A 16674-nucleotide genomic window follows, 5' to 3' on the forward strand; every position below is an offset into this window, starting at 1 on the left:
CAAATACGAAACGTGGGATAAAAATAATTGTATCATCTCATAGGAAAAGACACGACATTGACACTGATTTGTGGGCAGTTCGGATTTGTTACTTCAAGCCCAAATATATCATACTTTGACTACAACGATGACTTTCAGCTCAAAATAGTGGACTACCACTGGTGTCATTCATAAGGAAGTTAGGTCACAGCACAGGCCACATCCTAGTTCAAGTGCTGCCAGACAGTGACCTGGTAGTTTATTATGTCAATTCAGGTTACCAGACCGATATGTGCTATCAGGTTACCAGACAGGAATGTGCTATCAGGTTACCAGAATCGGTGCATTCAGTCGCTCTTTAAAGCTAAATAATTACTAAGTGTGAAAAGAAGTGGAGATAGGGGGCACCCTTGTCTCATACCACGGGCTATTGGTTTTATTATTCTATGGTACTCTGACCATATCTGCTATTATGACACTTTCTTTACCAAAAGTGTTAAAACAAAAATGTTGGGCTGATGAGAAAATGATGGGCTAGCTAGCAAACACTGCCAGGGTAGAGATTTCACATGTGTGTTGGGTGTGATTTCATGTGATGCTATGCTATGTTTGGTCTACTCACCCGTATCCAGCCAGGAAGCCCAGACTAGGAGGGCTGACCTGGTCGCTGAAGACATAGAGCTCCAGTCCAGCGTTGTACAGATTCTTGGGGCTACGAACTTTGATCTTTCCCGGACTAGTCTGGTTCACGATCCACCACTCCTGGACCTCTGCTGAGTCGTTATGGAAACGCTCCAAAGCCAAAGTGATGAATAGTTCCTCTGGAGGAATAGAATAGAATAGAATGGAAACGAATAGAAAGGAATATAATACCATTGTGTGTTTAATGTTCATAAACACCTCTACAAGACATAACTTTAGTCCACACAATGTGGAAAGGTGCCTTTTGGCTTCAAAATAACATGGTTGACAACAAACACAGCTCAATTCTATAGCGCAAATTTAAATTTAAAGGTAATTTCCGATCGAGCGTTTGCTGTGAATGCAGTCTCCACAAACACGGGAACATTGCCTTTAAATTTCAATTGCACTATAGCGCAGAACTTCCACGATACGGATTGATTCAAGCCCTACACAATAACACTATTGACAACAAGCAATTAACACGATAAGACAAGATGATTGACAACTAACAACATAACATCACCATCATGAAAGTCAGATATAAAGATAGACTAATGTCTTATTTTTTTAATGTATTTTATTGTATATTTGCCTAGTGTAAAGTGTATTGAGATGTTTAAATGCTGCTTTACCTCCACTCAGCTGTTCTATGGGTTTGGCCTCAGAGTCAGTAGGGGCTCGGAGATACCGAGGGAAGCCATGTTTTATCACCCTGGCAACAGAGGAATAGGTTGTTACTAACATCTGGGAAGAGAATACAGTCACTAATATTTCAGATTAGTTTTTAAAATAAAAGTAGTTTGATTAAAAAAATGTAAAAAAATAGTTAGTTGACAAATACATGAATTAAAAAGTACACTCACACGCCGTCTTTTCTGGTCCCATTGAGCAGTAGGAATAGCTCCAGCTTGGTGTTATCATCCAGAAACATGACCTTCTTCCCCGTAGCAAACTCAGCCTTCGCTCCCAGAGTCTGGTTCCTGTTTCAGACAATACAGAACATCTATAACCTTTGCCTGATCATTCGCTGCATACATAGTCTGACTTGGCCATAATTTGCATTTGTATTTATTATGGATCCCCATTAGTTCCTGACAAGGCAGCGGCTACTCTTCCTGTGGTTTATTATGGATCCCCATTAGTTCCTGCCGAGGCAGCGGCTACTCTTCCTGGGGTTTATTATGGATCCCCATTAGTTCCTGCCGAGGCAGTAGCTACTCTTCCTGGGGTTTATTATGGATCCCCATTAGTTCCTGCCGAGGCAGCGGCTACCCTTCCTGGGGTTTATTATGGATCCCCATTAGTTCCTGCCAAGGCAGCAGCTACTCTTCCTGGGGTTTATTATGGATCCCCATTAGTTCCTGCCAAGGCAATGGCTACTCTTCCTGGGGTTTATTATGGATCCCCATTAGTTCCTGCCAAGGCAGCGGCTACTCTTCCTGGGGTCCAGCAAAAAAAACACATTAAGGTATTTACATCACAGAAAATCAAACAGAATATTAAATAACATATCTACAATACAATATGTACAATACCACCATACAACAATACAATGTACGTGTCTGTAGAATACGTATGCTAGCGTGTGTGTGTGTGCCTGTCTCGCCACAGTCTGCGTTGTTCCATAAGGTGTAGTTTTATCTGTTTTAAAAAAAATCTGATTTCACTTGCTTGCAGGAGTTACTTGATGTGAAATCGAGATCCATGTAGTCATGGCTCCGTGAAGTACTGTGCGTTATAAATAGACCCCTTGTGGCATATGCATGGGTATCTGAGCTGTGTGCTAGTCATTTAAACAGACAGCTCGGTGCTTTCAACGTGTCAATACCTCTATTTTGAGCCAGAAGAGATTGACATGTATGTTATTGATGTTAGTTCTCCATATACATTTAGGGACCAGCCTTGCTGCTCTGGGCCATCTGAAATTGACCTATGTCCCTCTTTGTGGCACTTGACCATATTTATTTTACCTTTATTTAACTAGGCAAGTCAGTAAAGAACAAATTCTTATTTTCAATGATGGCCTTGGAACAGTGTGTTAACTGCCTTGTTCAGGGGCAGAACGACAGATTTTGTACCTTGTCAGCTCAGGGATTCGATCTTGCAACCTTTGGGTTACTAGTCCAACGCTCTACGCTGCCGCCCCATATGATTGGGCAGTAGTCTAGGTCTGACAAAACTAGGGCCTGTTGGACTAGATCAGCAAATATTCTTTACATCCCAAACATAGGAAACACTACAAAACCTCTTATACATTATATTAGGCTCAGCCAGAACTTTGGTTTTCCTGGATATGGCTACTATATTGTGATCACTACATTCGATGGATGTGGATGCAGCTTTAGAGCAGATTTCTGCAGCATTAGTAAAGATGTGATCAATACATATGGATGATTTAATTATTGTGCTGTTTGTAAATACCCTGGTTGGTTGACTGATAACCCGAACCAGGTTTCAGGCACTAGTTACAGTTTTTAAGCTTTTTCTTGAGTGGATGATGAAAGCCAGTCAATATTTAGGTCACCCAGAAAATATACCTCTGTTGACATCACAGACATTATCAAGGATTTCACACATATTATCCAGATACTGACTGTTAGCACTTGGTGGTCTATAGCAGCTTCCCACCAGAATGGGCTTTAGGTGAGGCAGGTGAACTGTAGCCATATTGCTTCAACAGTATTTGACATGAGATCCTCTCTAAGCTTTAAAGGAATATGACTCTGAATATAAACAGCAACACCTCCCCCATTGGCATTCCTGTTTCTTCTGTAGATGTTATAACCATATATTGCTATCCCTGTATCATCAAAGGAATCATCTAAGTGAGTCTCAGAGATTGCTAGTATATGAATGCTTTCTGTTTCTAGCAAGTTAGCGATTTCTTGGACCTTGTTTCTTAGGGTACATATGTTAATGTGGGCTATTTTTTAGCACCCTTTCTGGGCTGCATGATTGTTTTTATTGGTTTACTGGGAGGCTTATCAGAGGTAGACATGACAGTGATATTTATATTTGAGCTGATAGGGTCAGGTGAACTGCCCACAGCGGACTTCCTACTAGGTTCATAGTCACATGATTACTGCTGTCTGATTGATAGAGGCATTCATAGAAACATAAATTAGGTTACTTATGTTACTTACATTATGACTGACAATACCCCGTACATTTGCAGCAGCACTATGACAGCTCAGCGACACAATGGTAGGGATTATCTGAGCAGGGCTTGTCACTGATAAGTCATAAAATAAAATATAAATAAAATATGAGGAAAGTCGTTTGTGGCGACGTCGTTTGTGGTGAAAACAAAGTCATCAGTGATTGGATTGTCTCTAACCAATCAGAGTATCAAAGCCAATTACGTACTTCAAAAGCGCTGCATCACCCACGTGTATCCTGGCTATGGCCCAACTAGGGCGGTGACCAATCAAATTCCACTTGACTGTTTAGTCACGGTAATTAGGTTTCTCCAAGTGACCATATTACTGACGCACCAGCAGTCACAAGTCATGACAGCCTCCAAGCTCTGATGCTGCTGCCGGTCATTAGTAGCCTACCAAACTTGCTAACTGCCTGGTACTCAGCACTCTATTGTCCCTCTAATCACTCTGGCATCAATGCAAATGTCATCAAAAATCTAATCAAACACTTCATGAGTGTCCATGAGCTCATGTTGCGCAACATTTCTATAGGCTATGCAATTGCATAAGAAAACAGAGTGATGGCCTCTATTAAAAAGAGGAGGATCCCATCAGCTTTCTAAAGGCTAGGTCTACTATATTTATTTATATTTCTCAACTTTCCTAATATTAAGCACATTGCTTCTCTTTACAATAGGAGTATAGCCTACCTGGCTGGCATGAAAATGACAAAAGCTGAAGAACACACGCACATCAGGTACGTGAACATGAACCACGGGAAAAGCATCCTCCATTTGCTAATTAATAGATGACATGTATTTATTCCCCTGCCCCTGTTTTGAGACAGGTGCATGATAATGGTCCATTCGAAATCAAAACAAATTTCACACATATATTATATAGTATATGTAAAGACAAGATTAATTCAAGAATAGTTTGATGGGTGACAAGTGCTTATCACTTGTGAATTTTATATTATCACTTGTGAATGATGCCCAACCTAAGGAAAGAAACAATGCCTTTTTTTTTTACTTTTTCAAATCATAGTCACACACCTCATGTAGCCTAGCCCATAGGCCTATATGTTTTAATAAGGTTTGTATCACACCTCATGTAGCCTAGCCCATATATGTTTTGATAAGGTTTGTATCGCAACTAAAGTGCCCAAATAACTTCTTAAAATGAAGCACATTAATCCGCTTTACAACGGGTGTAGAGCATAACTGGCAGACATACGAAGCGCTTGAGTTTCAAGTTTGGAGGAAATAATTTTCACCATTAAAATGCACCTTTATAGTAAAAGCATTACATGCATAATCACTATTTGCCCGTCACTTTTGATAATGGTGTTTTCCCGCTAATGGAACATTCGCGCTTATAGCCAACTGGCATTTGTGCATTGCTGCGTTTATAATGTGAAGAAATAGCCTAATAGTTTATCAACACTTTAACCCCAGACGTTCTGATCTGTTGCATCAGCCTCATTATTTAAAAAAGGTTTTTGATACTAGTGGTTGTATTCATTTGGGATCTATCGCATCCCACAAATGTCCGTAACTATGTTTGGAATATTTATTTCTCGCACAGAATAGGTCAACTTTTGTACTATGGGGGATAGTAGATTGCCATAGACTAGTGCTTTTGCTGTTCAGTAGGCCTACTCATCTTGTGGACCAGTTCTTCTAATATCTTCACTATGCGCCTCAGAATTGGATAAGGACGCGCACAGTTGAGTCTCCGATGTGTCTGTCTTCACTTGTAGCCTGTGAGAAAGACCCGATCACGTGACAGAGAGCCATGTGAATAAGAGGTGCTTCGGAGCACTCAGCTGGGAGAAGGGAATTATAATTATTATTTTCAGCCCAAGGGCACAACGGCCACTGTCCGCATAAGACATTAATTGTTTTAGGGGGCATTACGGCCACACAAAGGGGATGCCGCTGGGAAATTCGAGGCATTATCAAGTGCTTGTCAAATTGTGTATGAGAGACTGATGAAGTGTGTACAGCCAGCGCAAAAAAACAAAACAGAGCGGCTTTTTTCAAATCATCATTAGAGTCGCATCATGCAGCCTTAGAATGTATAAAACATCTAAACATATAGCCCAACATTTGTATCACAACTAAAGTTACATAAATAACTCTAAATTAAGCACATAGGAGTAGCTGTTTCTTTGTTAACCGCTCAACACAGAATAGCCACATGTGCGCACTCCTTCAAATCGTTTTAGATTTTCTTCAGCTATGTTCAATTGTATTCTTCATACTATAAAATAATGCCACAGAATTCTAAGCAAATCTTGTCTGCTAAATGAATGTGTTGCTCACAGCCATATGGCATAGCCAGATCAGGGCTAAAAATAAGGACAACTCAGAGCATCTGTTCTTCTGAACTCGACTACTCGTCAGGCTCCCACGCCTTGGCCGGTTCGTCAGGCTCCAGCAGCCTCGGCCTGTTCGTCAGGCTCCCGCAGTCTCGGCCTGTTCGTCAGGCTCCCGCAGCCTCGGCCTGTTCGTCAGGCTCCCGCAGCCTCGGCCTGTTTGTCAGGCTCCCGCAGACCCGGCCGGTTCGTCAGGCTCCCGCGTCTCGGCCGGGTTCGTCAGGCTCCCGCGCCTCGGCCGGTTCGTCAGGCTCCCGCTCCTCGGCCCGGTTAGTCAGGCTCCCGCTCCTCGGCCCGGTTCGTCAGGCTCCCGCTCCTCGGCCCGGTTCGTCAGGCTCCCGCTCCTCGGGCCGTCTCGTCAGGCTCCCTCGTCTCGTCAGGCTCCCTCGTCTCGGCCGGTTCGTCAGGCTCCCGCAGCATCGGCCGGCTCGACAGGTTCCCGCACCTCAGCTGAAGCGACCAGCCCGTTCCTGGTCCTCGGGATCATTCCTCTGGTCGGCGTCCTGCGGTTGGAGCCGCACGTCAGGGAGGGGGTACTGTCGCGTATACTCCCTCTCCAGTGCTCAAGGTCGTCAGGCTGCTCATTACTACGCACACCTGTCACCATCATTACACGCATCAGCTCCTCATCACACTCACCTGGACTCAATCACCTGTCTGATTACCTTCCCTATATATGTCACTCCCATTGGTGCTTTCTGCATGATTACCGTCCCTATATATATGGCACTCCCTTTGGTTCTTTCCCTAGGTGTTATTGTTTCTGTACCTGTGTTTCTGTCAAGGTTGTGCGCTACTGGTACGAAGTCAGGTGCAGGAAAGCAGTGAGTTGTGATCAGGCACACTTTATTTGGCAGAGGCATAAAAGACAGACGCAACTGCGTCCAAAAACCTCCAGCCACAGGTAAAAGTAAACAAGTGCGAAAACACTTACAAATATACAAATGTATGACAAATATATACAACGATACCCGGGGGAAAACCAGTCTAGTGCATCACACTAAACACGTAACACAACAATTCCACACAAAGACATGGGGGGGAACAGAGGAATAAATACATGCAGTGAGATTAGGGTCATCCGACCGATCCCCGGATGACCAGAGGAGGGTGACGTGTGGGCCCAATAGATCAACTGGTCACGGACAGCAGACGGAAAGTACAGATGCCCGACGGGACACTGGAGGGGAGCGGGCTCTGTACACAACGCCTGCTCAATGTCCGCGTCCAGCTCCCACACGATCGGCGGTACCAGGCAGGAGGCCGGGAGTATGGGAGTCTGATCCATGGGCCGCTCCTCTGTGTCATACAGCCGGGACAGTGCGTCTGCCTTCATATTCTGGGAACCTGGTCTGTAGGACAGGGTAAACACAAAACGGGTAAAGAATATGGCCCACCTTGCCTGACAAGGATTCAGTCTCCTAGCTGCCCGGATGTACTCCAGGTTGCGGTGGTCAGTCCAGATGAGGAAAGGGTGTTTAGCCCCCTCAAGCTAATGTCTCCATGCCTTCAAAGCTTTCACCACAGCCAACAACTCCCGGTCCCCCACATCATAGTTCCGCTCCGCCGGGCTGAGCTTCTTCGAGAAGAAAGCACAGGGGCGGAGCTTTGGTGGCGTGCCCGAGTGCTGAGACAGCACGGCTCCTATCCCAGGCTCGGACGCGTCCACCTCCACTATGAACGCCAAAGAGGGATCCGGATGGGCCAGCACGGGAGCTGAGGTAAACAGAGCTCTTAGGTGCCTAAAAGCCCTGTCCGCCTCAACCGACCACTGCAGACGTACAGGACCTCCCTTCAGCAGTGAGGTAATGGGAGCAGCCACCTGGCCAAAACCCCGGATAAATCTCCGGTAGTAATTGGCAAACCCTAAAAAAAACGCTGCACCTCCTTTACCGTGGTGGGAGTCGGCCAATTACGCACGGCTGAAATGCGGTCACTCTCCATCTCCACCCCTGATGTGGAAATGCGACACCCTAGGAAGGAGACGGCCTGCTGAAAGAACAGGCATTTCTCAGCCTTGACGTACAGGTCATGCTCCAACAGTCTTCCAAGTACCCTGCGCACCAAGGACACATGCTCGGAGTGTATAGCGGAGTATATCAGAATGTCATCGATATACACCACTACACCCTGCCTGTGCAGGTCCCTGAAAATGTTGTCTACAAAGGATTGGAAGACTGATGGAGCATTCATCAACCCGTACGGCATGACGAGGTACTCATAATGCCCTGAGGTGGTACAAAACGCCGTCTTCCATTCGTCTCCCTCCCGGGTACGCACCAGGTTGTATGCGCTCCTGAGATCCAGTTTAGTGAAGGAGCGCGCCCCGTGCATTGACTCAATCACCATGGCAATGAGAGGTAGCGGGTAATTGTACCTCACCGTGATTTGATTGAGACCTCGATAGTCAATGCACGGGCGCAGACCTCCATCCTTCTTCACAAAAAAGAAACTTGAGGAGGCGGGTGAAGTGGAGGACCAAATGTACCCCTGATGCAGGGATTCAGAGACATATGTCTCCATAGCCGCCGTCTCCGCTTGCGACAGGGGATACACATGACTCCTGGGAAGCGCAGCGTCTGCCAGGAGATTTATCGCACAATCTCCCCCGTTGATGGGGTGGTAATTGAGTCACCTTCTTTTTACAGAAGGCAAGAGCCAAATCAGCATATTCTGGGGGGACACGCACGGTGGAGACCTGGTCTTGACTTTCCACCATGGTAGCACCAACGGAAACCCCTACACACCTCCCCGAGCACTCTCGCGACCACCCCATGAGAGCCCTTTGTTGCCATGAAATGGTGGGGTCATGATGAGCTAACCAGGGAAGTCCAAGTACCCCGGGAAACGCAGGAGAGTCAATGAGGAAGAGACTGATTCTCTCCTTGTGACCTCCCCGCGTCACCATGGCCAGGGAGATGGTGGCTTCCCTGATTAGCCCGGACCCTAATGGTCGACTATCCAGAGCGTGTACCGGGAAAGGTCTAACCACAGGAATAATGGGGGTCCCTAAACTAAGGGTGAATGCTCTGTCGATAAAATTCCCAGCTGCGCCTGAATCGACGAGCGCCTTATGCTGGGAATGCAGGGAAAACTCAGGAAAACAAACAGGTACAAACAGGTGGACAACAGAGGACTCTGGATGAGAGTGGTGCAGACTCACCTGGGGTGACACCAGAGTGCCCTGCCTGCTGCCTCAACTCCCAGAGGGACCAACCTGGCACCGACCGGCAGTGTGCCCTCTGCGGCCACAGATGGTGCACGTGACGGCCCCTCCTCCAGCCTTCCTAAGCGCAGCCCCTCCCAGCTCCATGGGCACCGGAGTGGGGTTGCTGGAAGATGGAACCAACAGAGCCCTCTCTGGACGTCCGCGGGTGACCAGCAGGTTATCCAACTGGATGGAAATATCCACAAGTTGGTCAAAAGTGATCGTGGCATCCCTGCAGGCCAACTCTCGTTGGACGTCCTTGCGCAGGCTGCATCGGTAGTGGTCGATAAGGGCCCTGTCGTTCCATCCTGCTACGGCGGCCAAGGATCGGAATTCCAGGGAAAACTCCTGGGCGCTCCTTGTCCCCTGCCTGAAGTGGAAGAGCCGTTCCTCGAAGTGGTCCAACACAGCGTCTCCTTCTCCCCACACGGTGTTTGCCCACTCCAGAGCTCTCCCCGAGAGGCATGAGACGAGAGCGGACACCCTCTCCCTTCCTGAGGGAGCTGGGTGAACGGTGGCCAGGTATAGGTCCAGCTGTAATAGGAACCCCTGGCACCCGTGCTGCCGTCCCATCATACTCCCTGGGAAGGGAGAGACGCATCTCACTGGGACTGGATCCAGGAGGGACGGGTAGAGGTAACCCCGGTTGTGCTGGTCGAGGCGCTGGAGAGACTTCCTGTCTTATCAGGCTCCCGCGCCTCGGCCCGGAAAAAAGGAATAAATACATGCAGTGTGATTAGGGAATGTAAACCAGGTGTGCAGGGAACAATACAAAACAAATGGAACAATGAAAAGGTGGAGCGGCGATGGCTAGAAAGCCGGTGACGTCGACCGCCGAACGCCGCCCGAACAAGGAGAGGAGCCGACTTCGGCGGAAGTCGTGACAGTTTCATTTCTGTACGCTACCTGTGTTTCTTGTTTTGTTCCATGCTAGTTTATTTATAAAATTATTCACTTCCTGTACTTGCTTCCCGAGTCCCAGCATACACGTTACAACATTAAATTACCGGGAGTTTATATATAGAGTGTGCGACTCTTTATTTTTATAGTCTTTTGACTTGTCCAAAATAAATAATGGATTTATTGTGAAGGTGTAGGCTATATTACATGGATTTATTAGACTTTTTCAAATGTAGATGTTCCAAAGGTCTTCATCAGTGGCTTGTAGGCTATGCGTGGAAGCCAGGAGATGCTAAATGTGTTTATGTAATTAACTGTCAATTACCGTGAGACCGGCAATCACCCATCGGTTTCTGGGACCAATCAGAAGGTCCGAATGTATTTGCATTCTACTCTGCTGTTCTATCGCGCGTGCAATGATGTGCAATGATGTGCAATGATGTGCAATGCTGTCCAATGCTGTGCAATGCTGTCCAATGCTGTCCAATAATGCGCAATGCTGTCCAATGCTGTGCAATACTGTGCAATGCTGTGCAATGATGTCCAACGCTGTCCAAAGTTGTCCAATGATGTCCAATGATGCCCGTGGGAAAATAAAACTGTTTGTTGTTTGTAGGAATTTCTTTGTCGTTGTAATATCACAAACGGACGTGGCAGTTTCACCATTAACCTGTTAGGGCTAGGGGGCAGTATTGACACGGTCGGATAAAAAATGTACCTGATTTAATCTGGTTACTACTCCTGCCCAGTAACTAGAATATGTATATAATTATTGGCTTTGGATAGAAAACACCCTAAAGTTTCTAAAACTGTTTGAATGGTGTCTGTGAGTATAACAGAACTCCTATGGCAGGCCAAAACCTGAGAAGATTTCAAGCAGGAAGTGACCTGTCTGAGAAGTAGTGTTTCATCTTGGCTCTTTTTATTGAAGACTCAGGATCTGTGCAATAACGTGACACTTCCTACGTCTTCCATAGGGTCTCAGAGCCCGGGAAAACGTTGAACGATATCGAGGCAGGCTCTGGCTGAAACACTTTATCGCTTTTGGCAAGTGGCCACTCAGAGTACTATGGGTTTAGGCGTGTGCCCGCTTCGACCGAATGGTTTCTTTTCCTTTGTCTGTTTATCTAAACGCAGATTCCCGGTCGGAATATTATCGCTTTTTTATGAGAAAAATGGCATAAAAATTGATTTTAAACAGCGGTTGACATGCTTCGAAGTACGGTAATGGAATATTTAGAATTCTTTTGTCACGAATTGCGCCATGCTCGTCACCCTTATTTAGCCTTTAGGATAGTGTCTAGAACGCACGAACAAAACGCCGCTGTTTGGATATAACGATGGATTATTTTGGACCAAACCAACATTTGTTATTGAAGTAGAAGTCCTGGGAGTGCATTCTGACGAAGACAACAAAGGTAAGAACATTTTTCTTATAATAAATCTGACTTTGATGAGTGCTAAACCTGCTGGGTGTCTAAATAGCTAGCCCTGTGATGCCGGGCTATCTACTGAGAATATTGCAAAATGTGCTTTCACCGAAAGGCTATTTTAAAATCGGACATATCGAGTGCATAGAGGAGTTCTGTATCTATAATTCTTAAAATAATTGTTATGCTTTTTGTGAACGTTTATCGTGAGTAATTTAGTAAATTCACCGGCAGTGTTCGGTGGGAATGCTAGTCACATGCTAGTCACATGCTAATGTAAAAAGCTGGTTTTTGATATAAATATGAACTTGATTGAACAAAACATGCATGTATTGTATAACATAATGTCCTAGGGTTGTCATCTGATGAAGATCATCAAAGGTTAGTGCTACATTTAGCTGTGGTTTGGGTTTTTGTGACATTATATGCTAGCTTGAAAAATGGGTGTCTGATTATTTCTGGCTGGGTACTCTGCTGACATAATCTAATGTTTTGCTTTCGTTGTAAAGCCTTTTTGAAATCGGACAGTGTGGTTAGATTAACGAGAGTCTTATCTTTAAAATGGTGTAAAATAGTCATATTTTTGAAAAATTTAAGTAATAGCATATCTAAGGATTTGAATAACGCGCCACAGGATTCAACTGGCTGTTGAGTAGGTGGGACGCAAGCGTCCCACCTAGCCCATAGAGGTTAATGATTCCAGCTTTAACTAAAACTCTGCCTTCACTCCCAGATTCAGGTTCCTGTTTCAGACGATATAACCTAGGGTTAACCTCTCTTGGATAGGGGGCAGTATTTTGACATCCGGATGAAAAGCGTTCCCAAAGTAAACTGCCTGTTACTCAGGCCCAGAAGCTAGGATATGCATATAATTGGTAGATTTGGATAGAAAACACTCTTTCCAAAACTGTTTAAATTATGTCTGTGAGTATAACAGAACTGATATGGCAGGCAAAACCCCGAGGACAAACCATCCCCCCCAAAAAAGATTTCAGCCTACCTCTATTTTCAATGGCTATCACTTTAATTATAAGGCCAAGTCCTCCCAGATTGCAGTTCCTACGGCTTCCACTAGATGTCAACAGTCTTTAGAAAGAGTTTCAGGCTGGTTTTGGAAAAATGAACCAGAAATTGTCGTTTTTCTAGGTGGCTCCCATTTTGGCTGTAGTGTTTCCAAGCGCGTGGAAGAGAGCGCGTTCTTTGGTATTTTTCTCCGGTAAAGACAATGATTCTCCGTCTTAAATGTTATTGTTTATTTGTGTATTAGGGTACCTAAGGTTTGATTATAAACGTTGTTTGACTTGTTTGGAAAAGTTTATTAGTAACGTTTGGGATTCATTTTGTATGCATTTTGATGGAGGGAAACTGGGTGGATTGTTGACTGAAGCGCGCCAGCTAAACTGAGTTTTTATGGATATAAAGAAGGACATTATCGAACAAAAGGACCATTTGTGATGTAACTGGGACCTTTTGGAGTGCCAACAGAAGAAGATCATTGAAGGTAAGGCATTTTTTAAATCGCTATTTCTGACTTTCGTGTCGCACCTACCTGGTTGAAATATGTTTTTCATGTGTTTGTATTCGGGCCGGTGTCCTCAGATAATTTCATGGTTTGCTTTCGCCGTAAAGCCTTTTTGAAATCTGACACCGCGGCTGGATTAACAAGAAGTTAAGCTTTATTTTGATGTATTACACTTGTGATTTTATTAAAGTTAAATATTTATAATACTGTAGCTTGAATTTCGCGCTCTGCAATTTCACTGGATGTTGGCCAGGTGGGATGCTATTGTCCCATATTAACTCAAACTCTGTTTCACTCCCAGAGTCAGGTTCCTGTTTCAGACAATACAGGACATCTATAATCTAGGTTTAACTCAAACTCTGCCATCACTCCCAGAGTCAGGTTCCTAATCAGAATGATCAGATAATCTCTGATAATATCAAAAAGGTTTATCAGATTATAAAATAAATGGAATATGACACATTTATGTGATTAACATAATCTGTATGGATTATAGATAATTGATAATACATATCCTCTAATCTCTACTTTACTCTACTCTACACTACACTACTTTACACTACTTTAACCTACTCTACACTACTCTACTTTACGCTTCTCTACACTACTTTACTCTACTCTACTCTACACTACACTACTTTAAACTACTTTACACTACTCTACTCTACACTACCCTACTCTACACCACTTTACCCTACTTTACACTACTCTACACTACACTACTTTACACTACTCTACTTTACTCTAACCTACACTACACTACTTTACACTACTTTACACTACTTTACTCTACACTACTTTACACTACTTTACACTACTTTACACTAAATTACTCTACACTACTTTACACTACTCTACTCTACTTTACACTACTTTACTCTACTCTACACTACACTAATTTACACTACTTTACACTACTTTAAACTACTTTACACTACCCTACTCTACACCACCTACCCTACTTTACACTACTCTACACTACACTACTTTACACTACTCTACTTTACTCTAACCTACACTACACTACTTTACACTACTTTACACTAAATTACTCTACTCTACACTACTTTACACTACTTTACACTACTTTACTCTACTCTACACTACTTTACACTACTTTACACTACTTTACACTAAATTACTCTACTCTACACTACTTTACACTACTTTACTTTACACTACTCTACACTACTTTACACTACTTTACTCTACTCTATACTACTTTACACTACTTTACTCTACTCTACACTAATTTACACTACTTTACACTACTTTACACTACACTACACTACTTTACACTACACTACTCTACTCTACTACTCTACTCTACTACTCTACTCTACTCTACTTTACAAAACTTTACAAAACTTTACTCTACTCTACACTAATTTACACTACTTTACTCTACTTTACTCTACACAACACTACTTTACACTACTCTACTTCACTCTACTCTACTCTACACTACTTTACACTACTCTACACTACTTTACTCTACACTACACTACTTTACACTACACTACTCTACTCTACACTACTTTACTCTACACTACTTTACTCTACACTACTCTACACTAGACTACTTTACACTACTTTACAGTAATGGGGAACTGTTCTTACCGCTGGATAGACCAAGCTACAGTGATGGGGAACTGTTCTTACCATTGGATAGACCAAGCTACAGTGATGGGGAACTGTTCTTACCGCTGGATAGACCAAGCTACAGTGATGGGGAACTGTTCTTACCATTGGATAGACCAAGCTACAGTGATGGGGCACTGTTCTTACCGCTGGATAGACAAAGCTACAGTGATGGGGGAACTGTTCTTACTGCTGGATAGACCAAGCTAAAGTGATGGGGAACTGTTACTGCTGGATAGACCAAGCTACAGTGATGGGGAACTGTTCTTACCGCTGTATAGACCAAGCTACAGTGATGGAGAACTGTTCTTACTGCTGGATAGACCAAGGTACAGTGATGGGGAACTGTTCTTACCGCTGGATAGACCAAGCTCCAGTGATGGGGGACTGTTCTTACCACTGGATAGACCAAGCTACAGTGATGGGGAACTGTTCTTACCGCTGGATAGACCAAGCTACAGTGATGGAGGACTGTTCTTACTGCTGGATAGACCAAGCTACAGTGATGGGGAACTGTTCTTACCGCTGGATAGACCAAGCTACAGTGATGGGGGACTGTTCTTGCTGTTAGATAGACCAAGCTACAGCGATGGGGAACTGTTACCGCTGGATAGACCAAGCTACAGTGATGGAGGACTGTTCTTACCGCTGGATAGACCAAGCTACAGTGATGGAGGACTGTTCTTACCGCTGGATAGACCAAGCTACAGTGATGGGGGACTGTTACCGCTGGATAGACCAAGCTACAGTGATGGGGGAACTGTTCTTACCGCTGTATAGATCAAGCTACAGTGATGGGGAACTGTTCTTACCGCTGGATAGACCAAGCTACAGTGATGGGGGACTGTTACCGTTGGATAGACCAAGCTACAGTGATGGGGGACTGTTACCGCTGTATAGACCAAGCTACAGTGATGGGGAACTGTTCTTACCACTGGATAGACCAAGCTACAGTGATGTGGGACTGTTCTTACCGCTGGACAGACCAAGCTACAGTGATGTGGGACTGTTCTTAACGCTGTATAGACCGAGCTACAGTGATGGGGGAACTGTTCTTACTGCTGGATAGACCAAGCTACAGTGATGGCGGACTGTTCTTACCGCTGGATAGACCAAGCTACAGTGATGGGGAACTGTTCTTACCGCTGGATAGACCAAGCTACAGTGATGGGGGACTGTTACCGTTGGATAGACCAAGCTACAGTGTTGGGGAACTGTTCTTACCGCTGTATAGACCAAGCTACAGTGATGGGGAACTGTTCTTACCGCTGGATAGACCAAGCTACAGTGATGGGGACTGTTCTAACCACTGGATAGACCAAGCTACAGTGATGGGGAACTGTTACCGTTGGATAGACCAAGCTACAGTGATGGGGGAACTGTTCTTACCACTGTATAGACCAAGCTACAGTGATGGGGAACTGTTACCGTTGGATAGACCAAGCTACAGTGATGGGGGAACTGTTCTTACCGCTGTATAGACCAAACTACAGTGATGGGGAACTGTTCTTACCACTGTATAGACCAAGCTACAGTGATGGGGGAACTGTTCTTACCGCTGTATAGACCAAACTACAGTGATGGGGAACTGTTCTTACCACTGTATAGACCAAGCTACAGTGTTGGGGAACTGTTCTTACCGCTGGATAGACCAAGCTACAGTGATGGGGACTGTTCTTACCGCTGGATAGACCAAGCTACAGTGATGGGGAACTGTTACCGTTGGATAGACCAAGCTACAGTGATGGGGGAACTGTTCTTACCGCTGTATAGACCAAGCTACAGTGATG

The 16674-nt window shown here is 44.6% G+C and overlaps 1 protein-coding gene across 1 annotated transcript in view; it reads right to left on the bottom strand.

Annotated features, from left to right (window-relative positions):
• The window catches only part of LOC106591876 (piezo-type mechanosensitive ion channel component 2), a 267883-nt gene that overhangs the window by 19945 nt on the left and 231264 nt on the right, over positions 1-16674 (bottom strand). The window contains exons 58-60 of the mRNA XM_045693681.1: positions 1527-1643; positions 1296-1375; positions 602-800 (exon numbers count right to left, since the gene is read on the bottom strand). Of these exons, the coding sequence (XP_045549637.1) occupies positions 602-800; positions 1296-1375; positions 1527-1643 (396 nt within the window). The remainder of the gene's footprint in view (positions 1-601; positions 801-1295; positions 1376-1526; positions 1644-16674) is intronic.

This window comes from Salmo salar, chromosome ssa14 (assembly GCF_905237065.1).
Source record: "Salmo salar chromosome ssa14, Ssal_v3.1, whole genome shotgun sequence".
In the NCBI taxonomy this organism is placed as follows: Eukaryota; Metazoa; Chordata; class Actinopteri; order Salmoniformes; family Salmonidae; genus Salmo; species Salmo salar.